Source organism: Neoarius graeffei, chromosome 3, assembly GCF_027579695.1.
Source record: "Neoarius graeffei isolate fNeoGra1 chromosome 3, fNeoGra1.pri, whole genome shotgun sequence".
Taxonomy (NCBI): domain Eukaryota; kingdom Metazoa; phylum Chordata; class Actinopteri; order Siluriformes; family Ariidae; genus Neoarius; species Neoarius graeffei.
In genome coordinates, this window is record NC_083571.1 from 80496760 (window position 1) to 80509507 (window position 12748).

The 12748-nt window shown below is 43.6% G+C and overlaps 1 protein-coding gene across 1 annotated transcript in view; it reads right to left on the reverse strand.

Annotated features, from left to right (window-relative positions):
• Nucleotides 1-11478, reverse strand: part of slc25a24 (solute carrier family 25 member 24) — a 56001-nt gene extending 44523 nt beyond the window's left edge. The window contains exon 1 of the mRNA XM_060917443.1: nucleotides 11033-11478. Coding sequence (XP_060773426.1) covers nucleotides 11033-11215 — 183 coding nt within the window. The 5' untranslated portion in view covers nucleotides 11216-11478. The remainder of the gene's footprint in view (nucleotides 1-11032) is intronic.
• Nucleotides 11479-12748: the final 1270 nt, after the last annotated feature.

Consider the following 12748-nt stretch of genomic DNA (forward strand, 5'->3'; position numbering starts at 1 on the left):
ACTGTGACATCCACCTTCCTGATTCGCTGGCGTTGGTCATGCCACGTTGGTCATGTGACGCGACTGCTGAAAAACGGCGCGGACTTTCACTTCCTGCTATTTGTCCCGAATCACTGCTCGTGCACTTCACTCGCGCGCTGTGTGAGCTGCGCAGGGCCGGAGTGCGCACCCTCCAGAGGGCACTCGCTGTTCAGGGCGGAGTGATTTGGAGCGCAGGATGCCTGCGGAGCTGAGCGTATCCGTGTATTGGCGTTGCTGTGTGCACGCGAATCGTGTACTGGCGTTGCTGTTTGCACGCGAATTGTTTTAAAAACGTTAATCTGATGATCCGCTGATACGGTCTAATGTAAACACCACCTAAATTGACCGTAGGTGTGAATGTGAGTGTGAATGGTTGTCTGTGTCTATGTGTCAGCCCTGTGATGACCTGGTGACTTGTCCAGGGTGTACCCCGCCTTTCACCCATAGTCAGCTGGGATAGGATCCAGCTTGCCTGCGACCTTGTGGAACAGGATAAAGCGGCTAGAGATGATGGATGGATGGATGGATGGATGGATGGATGGTCACTGAAACTTAGCCGCCGCCTTCTTCATTATTCATCGTCTGACAGACCGACCGACATTTCTCTAACTCATGAGTACCAACCTTTACTCCAACCCATAGATCTCCTTGTAGCTTTCTGTTCAGGTTGTGTTCTGCCTTGAAATTGGGGATTTTGTTGTGCAGTGTCAGGATCAGACTACACAATATTTCTCTTACATGATGGCCAACATGTCAGATCAGGCACATCTTGGTCTTGGACTGGTAACACTACAAGTTTGACCCTGACCAATCATCATGTCATCAGAGAAGAGGAGGGTCAGGAAATTATCAATCATGGCTATCAAGGAACATGTCATAGGAGTTTGTCAAACTAGGGGAGAAAATACAAAAAATTCTGACATGCGAGACTTTTCGTCAGGATGTCTTGGGGTGTCCCAGATGCCATATCATTGAGCTTTGATTATGTCGCGCTACAAGGCTTGTTCAGGGGCGTAGCCAGGATTTTTCAAAGGGGGTCATACACTGACTGGCAGCCTGAGTACGTACCCGCAGGTTTGTAAATGAAAAAATACATTGAATACATTTGAGAAAATAACGCGGTCTTTGCATCTTTCTTTCATCTAATGTTGGGAGTTGTCGGACAATGATTAGGCCAAATCAGCTTTATCCGGTAGTGTATAGATAGCGGCTCGACATCTTACCCTAGTCAACCGATGCAGCTTGACCATGCTTTTTAGTGCAATCGTGTTGTGCTTGCACAGAACTGGGTTTTCGCGCCCAAAGCACAGGAAGTCCATACAAGGTTACAGAAACCCTAATGAGACTGAAGTGACAATCTAGTTTAAAACTAGATAGAACTCGACGCCAACGGCGTCGATGGGGATGCCTCCGCCCGGTGGACTACACGCCTTATTAAGTTGTGATTTGGGGATGGACATTTGACCTCACAGTAATCTTGACCTGGTGAAATTACCTGTATTAGCCTTGGAGATATTGTGTTCACAAGGTTTTCGGACAGACATTTGACCTCACAGTGACCTTGACCTTAGACCTTTTGATCTCAAAATCTAATCAGTTCATGGTTGTCCCAAAGCGCACAAATGGTGAAAGTTTGGTGAAATTCCTTTCATTAGCCTTTGAGATATTGTGTTCACAAGGTTTCGGGACGGATGGACGCACGCACGCACAGACAGACGGACAACCCGAAAACATAATGCCTCCTGCACCTTAAGGTGGCGGAGGCATAAAAAAAAAAAAAAAACAACAAAAAGTTTAAAAAATTACACTGGGCGCTTTTCTAATATTCTTATGCAGCTATTGAAAAAAAATTTACTTTCTGACAAAGAAGGGGTGTCACGGGCACCCCAGCTACACCCCTGTTGTTCATTGTGTAGTCTGATCCTATCCCACCATAAGGCATTTATGACTCGTCTCTGGGTTTCCATTTGTTAATGGTGTTTATGAGGTAAAGGAGTAGATCTGGAGGGTCCTCAGACAGTGTGTTTTGGTAAACTGGGATGTATGGATGCTGTCAGTCCCCACTCGCTTGCTCACTCGAGTTTGTTGACGGTGTAATGGCTGCTGCTTTATGTCCCGGGGCTCCCTCATGCCTGTGTTACCTTCTGGCTCTCCCCCTTTAGTTATGCTGTCATAGTTAGTTTTGCCGGAGTCCCTGCTTGTACTCAGTGCAATATGTATACTGTTCCTACTTATTCAGGTGACATTGGGCATACCTAACAACCTGTGTTTTCTCTCCCCCTCCAAAAAAAAATCTGTCCCTCTGAGTTACATGTCGGTCCTGAGATCGAGATGCTGACCTCTTCTGCTCCTCGGACCTGCCTGATCCATCCTGATGCCCTATGTCTGGTTGGAGTCTTATCGCATCGCTCCTGCGGAGGACGGCCCCATATGGACAGTTGAAAGTCACACTTGGAAGACGCTCTGGACTCTTACAGTAATGCTTTTATGGCTGAGGACTGCAGTTGTCATGAACAGTTTTGCACTCAAGTTTTCATCAATGAAACTGACTTTATGTTAAAACTGTTAATGTTATAAGTAGTCATGTCTGTTGTCGCCCAAATGAGGATGGGTTCCGTTACGAGTCTGGTTCCTCTCGACTCAAGGTTTCTTCCTCATGTCGTCTGAGGGGGTTTTTCCTTGCCACCGTCGCCACCGGCTTGCTCAGTGGGGATAGATTAGGGATAAAATTAGCTCATGTTTTAAATGGGTCATTCTCCTCAGAATGTGCAGTTTGTGTCCCAGCTGTTTTTTTTTTTATTAAATGAAGAGATTTCCTAATAAATGTGTGTGTGAAAATAAAGACAATTATGAAACTCTCCCTTGATAAGTGTTAGTTCTCGGACCCAGATTGAAAATTTTTTTAAATCCCCTCATCAGAGTAGTCTCACCAGCCTATTTTGGCTGTCCCCAGTCTTGGCTCCTGTCAAAAATCTTAGGATTTTTAAATTGAAAAGCGCATAAAGTTAATCCAAACACTATCATTTATCTAATATACTTCATTTCAGATAATATGTAGTCAGTTAAGTGTTAATTAGAACGAATTTCTTACATTGGGGGGTAAATTTTGCCCTGTCCCTCAATTCCAGTGTCATTCCTGTTACTCCTTTCATTCCTGTTACCAGCTCACTAAACTCTATGGTTAGGTTGGTTCTATAACTCGCCAATAGGAGGTCCACATTCATAGTTGACCTTGAAAGTTCAATGGAGGGAGCATTTGAAGGATAAAGCTGGAGAAAGGTAAGTTCTCGTGTTTTTTTTTTTGATGGTTATATCAATTAGCAGTCATTACTGTTATGCCCAGAACTTCACAGAGACAATAGAAAATGTGGTGGTAAATAAATAAAGTACATTATGGAAGTGCCCGCTCAAGGAAGCAAGTGACCAAGGATGCATGCATGTCTTGTAGTGCAGTGTAGCAGGGGATATGTGCAAAATTGTCATTCCTGTTACTGCCATTCCTGTTACCCTGCTCTGGATAACAGGAATGACACTAAGGTAACAGGAATGACATAAATGGGTGTTTATTGATTGTATCATCTGTAAGGCCATACTTTTTATGAGTTAATGTTTCTTGGACTTGCCACCAGACATGCTAGAGAGGTAAAGGCCAAAAATAAAATAAAATAAAATTTTCATGTGTTTTTTTAAAGCCAAGTTGGGCCTAGGTCTGCCTGTCATGATCCATGTGGTCTGGCTAGTAATAATGTTATTTTAGATTTTCAGAATAGCGGGCAATGGCTGGCAAAATCAGTCGTGCTGAGAAGCAGCATCTGTATAGACAGAGGCGTGATGCTGACCCCGAGAGACGAGCAGAGTATCTAGAGAAGGAAAAACAACGATACCAGAAAAATAAAGAAACAGGGAAGAAGAAATCAATCCATGACTTGTCATCACGAGAGCAACGTTGCCAGAGAAAGCAATGGCGCAGAAATCAGCAGAGTTGTCGACGTCGCCAGAAGGATGCCACAGTCGCTATGGATACACCACAGGTTGAACCTGTGCAGAAGGAACCATTTGCAGTTGACGAAGCCCGGGAATACGATGATCCTGCAGAGAAGGAGCGTGAGGACCTCGAGTTGCCAGAACCCGAAGATCTGCAGCTGGATGACTTCATTTTAGTCAGATTCAATACTAAAAAAACATATGTCTTGTATGCAGGACAGATCCAACGCATCTATGCAGCAGAAGATGAGGATGAATCATCATTTGATGTACGTTTCCTGAGACGCAAAACACCCAAAACATTCACTTTTGTGTTCCCTACGGTCGATGACATATCAGAGGTTCCTTATGAGGATATATTAGGGAGGCTGCCAAAGCCACTAGTTCATGGTGGAACAGCCAGGGTGGCTCGTCACCTCATATTTCCAGTAGATCTAGACTGCTATTCAGATGTTCTGCGTTAGCTTGTTTTGGAGCAAACTAGAATACCCCCACTTGATGTCTGACCAAGCTATCAGCCAATGGAAGGCTAAATTCCATCGATCTACAGGGGGTTGAAACATGTTAAGGTTTAAGTTTTATTTCTTGTTTCATGATTCGGTGGTTTGCCTGTTACTTCCTTAAGTGGTGCTATTTAAACTAATTCAGAAAGCCAGAAGTGGACTGGCACTGAGTTTTTGAAATTAAGTAATTTCACAGGACGGTGTTGCCAGTTGTTATTTTTTTTATTAAAAATCCAGAAGTGTTTGTTTTAGAGAATTTATTTGTGTTACCTGTTTCATATAGCTTGTGACAAGTTATTTTAATGAATAAATCTTTTATGTAAAATTGAATGGATTTTTTCCGCATTCGAACATTAACACCCAGATAGGAGAAAGCCAGCAAAATAACTGTTCCGATTCACTGTACCCTGGCTTCCCCTAACCTACAGCTGCAGTTACATTGTATTATCCCAAATTATGACTTGTCTGTCATTCACTGAGAAGCATTGCTAAATAATGTAATTATGTCATTCCTGTTACTGACAGTCGTTCCTGTTACCAAGTTGTCATCCCTGTTACCGCTTGGTTTTAAAGGTCTGATGACACGTTTTTGACATCTTTGGCGATGTTTTATAACAAAAAGTAATTCCCGATGATCCATATTTTAATTCACGAAGGCGCCTATTTTACAAGTTATGATAAAAAACGCGGCTATTTGGGCAAATTTGACAGGGCTGCAGCACCCAGGAGACGAATGAGGAGGAGGAGCTATATGACGTCAGCGAAAGAACCTTCCTCCTAACTTACCAGTTTGTTGTTGATGCGACAGGTGTTCAGTTTGTCATTATTTTATTTTTTTATATATATATATATATATATATATATATATATATATATATATATATATATATATATGAATGAATGGAGTGATTCCACGCTTTTGGGTACTGAAATGGGGACATGAACTTATTTTTAAAAATTCACCTAAAACCATTTCTTTTTTTTTTACCATCAGGTCACAAAACATGTAATCTTTAATGAATGATATGTTAAAAGATAACTTTAATTTTCCGAGATGTAATAAAAACATATTTATATGCCAAAGTCAGAACGTAACAGAAGTGTTGTGGACATATATATTCTCAATTTTAACAATGTAGAATTACTTTTTGAAACATAGGAAGGTGATGTTTTAGCAAATATAATTAATAAACATGTGTAGTAGAATAAACATACACATTCTTTCAATAAGATTAACATGGTATATAGCTCGATTGTAATTAATTTGTAACAGACGCGAGATGGACAATCGTAACAGAAGTAATGTAACAGACATCATTTTGGAACTCATAGGCTTGACTTTGGCATATAAATATGTTTTTATTACATCTCAGAAAATTAAAGTTATCTTTTAACATATCATTCATTAAAGATTACATGTTTTGTGACCTGATGGTAAAAAAAGAAATGGTTTTAGGTGAATAAGTTCATGTCCCCATTTCAGTACCCATAAGCGTGGAATCACTCATATATTAGTGCTGTCAAGCGATTAAAATATTTAATCGCGATTAATGTCGCGACTGTCATAGTTAACTCGCGATTAATCGCAATTTAATCACACATTTTTGTCACATGAAAAACCATTGTAATTCTCTTATCAGCATAAAAAAGTGAATGGGCTTGCTCACCGTTCGAACTACGGGGGTACTCGGGGGATCCGAGATCCCCTGAAACAGACATGAGATCCCTTGAAAACATGATTTGGGAAATGTTGGGGGGTCTCTAAAATATTGGCAAAATGATGCTTATTGACATAGCAATCGTGTGTAACGGGAAGTATTTGCATATCCGAAGTGAGCGCGTGATGGAGATCCGCGCTCTGAGACAAGCGCAAGCACCCCCCCAAGGGGAAAAAAGGGACCCCCCGAAAATATCGGCATAGTTCGAACACTGGTTATACCAATGTTTTTTTTTTTTACTGCAGAGAATAACACGTCTTGTCACAGCCACTGCAAAGTGGGGCTGGAGCCGCCGATGGGCAAACGAAACCTAAGCCGAGCACCGTGGCTCTTCGGGGGAGGGCAGAGGACTCTGGCTGTGCGGGGCGTGGCATTACAGTCTAGCTGCTATCGTTTTTCTAAGCAAAGTCTCTGTTCCAAGTTCCTGGCAGTTTCAAAAGCTTATGAAAAACCTACATCATGTCACAGAGCGTTAATCTTGCAATAAAAAAAAATTATCGCCGTTAAAATTGAGTCAAGTTAACGCGTTAATAACGCGACATTTTTGACAGCACTAATATATATATATTATAGTTATTATTATGCCTTCGCGTTGTGTTGCCGGCTTTTGCTCCAAAACCTACAAGGATGGGGTAAGTTTATTCAAGTTTCCCAGAGATCCCGAGCTGCATGCGAAGTGGGTGAAGCAAGTCAGGCGCACTCGTGACAAGTGGGAGCCCTCACCAACATCCGTCCTGTGCTCCTAACACTTCGATTTGGAATTTTTTGACACCCTTCCCAGCTTAAAAGAATCTCTTGGGTGTTCAGTTCAGCACAAACATGTGCTGCTACCATCAGCAGTGCCTACAGTATTCCGGAGGGGGTCTACTAGTAGCTATGCCGGATCCAGCAGTCGCCTGGGACAAGGCGACTCCTCCAAAGACAGTCCTCCTGTCAGAACATGTGTTGAGAAACGACATAAGATAAAGGTACGTAGAGCTATAGAGTGCTCTGACATGATGCTAAAAATAGTAACACTGCGGTCTGCGCGGCCATCTTGGAAGTCACTCGCTCCAGAGCGCTCATAGAGTACACATCATTGAGTACACATTCATGATAATCATAAATATAATCATAAAGTCGGCGTGATATCAGTCATGTATTTGCTTGTGAAAGCTTGCGGCTTTCATGTAACTGCTGCCTAGCAACGAGAGGCAAAGGGTAAAGAGGGTAGGCTATCATAGATTCTATTCGGAAGAGATCAACACATGATTGCTTAAAAATTAGGTATTTTAACAATTTGCATCTGTTTTGTGATCATCGTGACACTTGTGTGTTATATAGAACTGTATGTCTTATCAGCACATCGAGGATCTTCCACCGGAGGCTTTAGCAAGTACTCGTAGCAACACTACACTTTACCCTTTGCCATGCGTTGTTAGGGAACGGTAGCAAGTACCCCGATGACCGACTTCAAGAATATGTAGAAAAAATTTAGAAATTATACTTTCCAAAAGTCATCTAAGCTTAGTGTATTGCATTTCCATTTATATTGTAGGTTCTTGCTGATGTTTTTGCGGAGTATGACGCAGCTACTGAATCAGAAACTGCAGAGTTTGTATGTACTAGTTGTGAACATTCACATTATCATCAATCTCATTTATTTAAAATCAGATAAAATCATGCCATTATGATCACTGCTTAAAGTACCAGTATTTGGTTGTTCTTTTGTTCAGAGGAAGAGCTAGCACTAGAGAGTTCACCGGCGTTTTCATGCGCCATTTCCATTGAGTAGAACAGCCAGTGAACCGCAGCGTGTTCTTCCGCTGACGTCACAGCATGGCCGCGAGCCACAGACCCAGTTTTCTTGCGCTGTGCAATTAAAAGTTGGATATTCGCGTAACAACAGCTTCTTTTCACGTAATTATAACAGAAATCTAACATGTTTGCCATATTGTATAGTTTATTTAAGAAATTGCATAGAGTCATGTTTGCGTCATCAGCACTTTAACCCTCTCGCCAAGTCTGTCGTAATTGCCAACTATCATCACCTGAACAGAATCAGCCATCAGGCTAAAGGCCAATTTATGCTGACAACCCAGTCCTCGCAGATAGCGTCGCAGACAGTGTCTGCGTAGCCCCCCCACCTTCGCAGACGCTCTGCGCGCACCTCCCAAAAATTGTGACCACCGCAGAAGCCTCGCAGACAGCGCCGCAGACAAGAGGGCTCTGATTGGTCCACTCTACATCCGCTGTACACGCACTTCCGCTTTCCTACTTTCCCGGTTTGGTTTGTTTTCACAACCGGCATTTTTATAAACACGAGCGAAGATGGAGCAGCATGAAGAGCGGTTGACTGAGGAAGTACGTACATCTATACGACTCCAGTTCTAGTCATTATAAAAAAAAAGTTCTAGTCATTATAAGTAACCGGAGGATAAACACTCCACTAACCACACCCACCAACTACTCCTAGCGACTTCGCGCCCCCTTGCGTTGTGCCGGTGAATAACATCGCGCACGCCTATTATCCCCGCTCAACAATAAATTACAACTGTCTGTGAAAAGCTATCTGCGAAAGCCTTGTCGCAAGAGCATGCAGAGGCCTTAAGACCTTTTATCCTGTAGTGTTTTTTTCAGATTGGCCATAGTCCAACCATACAGGGCTAATACTTCACTTTCATTTTTGTGCAAAACTGGTATTGGGGCATAGTTAACTCAGCAATTTGCAGTATAGTGTTAAAATCACTTGAGTTTTGTCTTTAAAGGAACAGTCCACCGTATTTCCATAATGAAATATGCTCTTATCTGAATTGAGACGAGCTGCTCCGTACCTGTCCGAGCTTTGCGCGACCTCCCAGTCAGTCAGACGCAGTCAGACGCGCTGTCACTCCTGTTAGCAATGTAGCTAGGCTCAGTATGGCCAACGGTATATTTTGGGGCTGTAGTTAGATGCGACCAAACTCTTCCGCGTTTTTCCTGTTTACATAGGTTTATATGACCAGTGATATGAAACAAGTTCAGTTACACAAATTGAAACGTAGCGATTTTCTATGCTATGGAAAGTCCGCACTATAATGACAGGCGTACTAACACCTTCTGCGCGCTTCGGCAGCGCATTGATACGGAGCTCAGACATCAATGCGCTGCCGAAGCGCGCAGAAGGTGTTAGTACGCCTGTCATTATAGTGCGGACTTTCCATAGCATAGAAAATCGCTACGTTTCAATTTGTGTAACTGAACTTGTTTCATATCACTGCTCATATAAACCTATGTAAACAGGAAAAACGCGGAAGAGTTTGGTCGCATCTAACTACAGCCCCAAAAAATACCATTGGCCATGCTGAGCCTAGCTACATGGCTAACAGGAGTGACAGCGCGTCTGACTGACTGGGAGGTCGCGCAAAGCTCGGAGAGGTACGGAGCAGCTCGTCTCAATTCAGATAAGAGCATATTTCATTATGGAAGTACGGTGGACTGTTCCTTTAAATCTGTTGAAGGGGACCAAAAACAAATTTATGATATCTGTTTTAGAATATTGGTGCGCTATACGAACAAGCTTGAAAATGTTGTATCCTGCTCATGTCCAGTAACAGGAATGACCCAAAGTCACCTACGGTCACTTTTGAAACATCTGTGGGAAGACATACATAAATTATTGAGCACTGTTAATGACATGTTTAGATGTTCACATATCCTGTGAATAATGAGACATATACACTAGGGCAAAATACAGTATTTCTACTAACTGAACTGAAGCTTCAGTAAAAGAGATTGCACGTTTTGAGGAGAATGACCCAAATCATTCAAATTCTGTAAAGCTGCTTTGCGACAAATGTTTATTGTTAAGGGCGGCACGGTGGTGTAGTGGTTAGCGCTGTCGCCTCACAGCAAGAAGGTCCTGGGTTCGAGCCCCGGGGCCGGCGAGGGCCTTTCTGTGTGGAGTTTGCATGTTCTCCCCGTGTCCGCGTGGGTTTCCTCCGGGTGCTCCGGTTTCCCCCACAGTCCAAAGACATGCAGGTTAGGTTAACTGGTGACTCTAAATTGAGCGTAGGTGTGAATGTGAGTGTGAATGGTTGTCTGTGTCTATGTGTCAGCCCTGTGATGACCTGGCGACTTGTCCAGGGTGTACCCCGCCTTTCGCCCGTAGTCAGCTGGGATAGGCTCCAGCTTGCCTGCGACCCTGTAGAAGGATAAAGCGGCTAGAGATAATGAGATGAGATGAGGTTTATTGTTAAAAGCGCTATACGAACAAACTTGAATTGACGTTCCACGGTCTGTGCTGTATATCTCAGAGACGAAGAAGAGGTTCGCTCTGAAACACAGCAGGCGTTTTTCTGTTTCATTCCTGAATCCTGACACACCTCACCCTTCAGGTTTTATCCCTTTTCCTGTACGGTATGCAATTCTAGGTTGAGCACACATCAGTAGTGTCTTCTACAGCGCAGAAATGTGCAGTTTATCAATCTTTATGGAGAAAAATATAAAATGTAGACTGTGAGGCTAATAAATATACTGTCCTGCTTGGAAGTGGAGGGTTTATTGATTACTTTGCAGGAGTTATTATCCACTTTGGCTGACTCAGTAAGCACACAAAAAAAAAAACATTTTTGACTTCTCAGCAGCAAGTGAACTCGGTTTGTATTTCTTTCTGATCAGCCTGGGCCAGTGTGGAGTGGGTCAGAGCTACTGGAGTGTAAGCCCGGTGCTGTGGTGGTCAGTATGGGGAGAAATGACTGACAGTAACTCGAGTGCATGCAGTCGGACTGTGCTGAAAGTGGAAAGCTGTTTCGAGTTTGCTCTGGATGGTTTGGGGATGTGGTTTACCTGAGCCGCGTCTGCCCCCACTGAGACGCCCATGTCGGCCAGGCCGGCCCGCAGCTCCGCTATGTCCACCTTCCCATCCTTATTCACGTCCAACCTGTCGAAAAGCGCCTCGAAGCTCTTGCTGGCCTCGTCGCTCAGACACCGAGCTTCGGTAAAAAACACTTTCTTCAGGGCCTGATACATTACAGCTGCTTTCACACACACACGAACAGCCTGACTGAGACAAAAACACGACCGCAGAGCTTTGTGGAGCTAATTCAGACAACTTCCTGGTCAGGAATGTCATCAACTCATCTGTTAGCTATATGCTAATGTGTGAAAGTGTAATCTGAGGCGGATATACTGATCAGTTAACGCGAATCGCCTTTAATCGGTGGTGTATCTCTCAGGACAGAAACAAGACACACCCAGCTAGATCCAACTACACACACACACACACACACACGCTTTACTACTTCCCCGAGTGTCGAATTACACCACCAGCCCACATTAACTCTTTCACTGCTCCTGTTTTTGGCCCAACTGGAACCCAACACTGGATGTTTTTGCTCTGTTCAGTCCCCACAGGGTTCCGCCGGCCTTTTTTATGATTGTTGCGGGGGTTTCCAAAAAATTGCGCTGAAAGTTTTGCGATTACATTGTGGGAGGAAGTGAAAGTTGCGAGAAATTATTGCGATTTTCTCTTTCTGGGGGCGAAGCTGCGCAGGCACCCATAGGGATTCTACTGTTTCTCATTATTATAGACCCTTTTCAGTCACGTGACCTTCGTAAACGCGACCACCATTTTGGACATGTAGCGGACTTCGGCTCGAATTGGTTTGAATGCGAGGAAGGCGACAAACGGAGAACATACAAGAAAAAAGGAGCGAGATGCAGAAAACACCTTCGCTATCCAGCGACGTAGGGCATTTACAGGGCGAGCAGAGGGAGAAATAACAACAGTAACGACACATTAGCAACGCCGTACAGAAATAACGGTTTATGGCACAGACCCTTTCGGTTCTCGCTCATCTAGCTGCTACAATGACTGCTTAGACTGCAACAATAATACCGAACACACATTTAAGTATCCGTCGTAAAGACGTGAAACTCGTCGAGTGACGAGTGTGTTCATTGATAAGCTAACACAATCTAAAAGTAGACATATGCCGCTTTTCCACTACAAACGCGGCTGAGCCGTGCCGTGCCGAGTCGAGCTGAGCGGGGCTGTTGGAGTTGCATTTCGACTACAACCGCGCTGAACCGTGCTGGCTGGAAGTGGGTGGACACATTGGGTGGAGTTAGCGAAAGTGGGTGGACGTCATGTGATGTCGTTAAGCAGCGCAAACAGTGACATCAGTGACAGTGGCGGAACAAGTCAGAGCCGGGCCGGGAGCGGGGCAAATGACCGGGCATTTTATTAAAGCTTATCATAACATCATTTTAGGCTACAAAATGTCCGCAACTGCGGTGTTTACCAATTTCAACACTACCGGGTGCAACTATGTTATTTAGTACATCAAGTCCTTCAAACGAACATGTAACTCAGAAACAAAAAACATTAGGATACTGTACATGGCTCATAATAAAACATCAATAGCCTATACTGCGCACATTATTTGAAGGGCATACGAATGAGCGCTCAGAGGTTGCAACGGTGACAGGAAGAGTCAGAAATAAAAGGAGGGCGGTGCAAACCTCACTGAATGCACTGTGTTTACCAATTTCAACACTCCG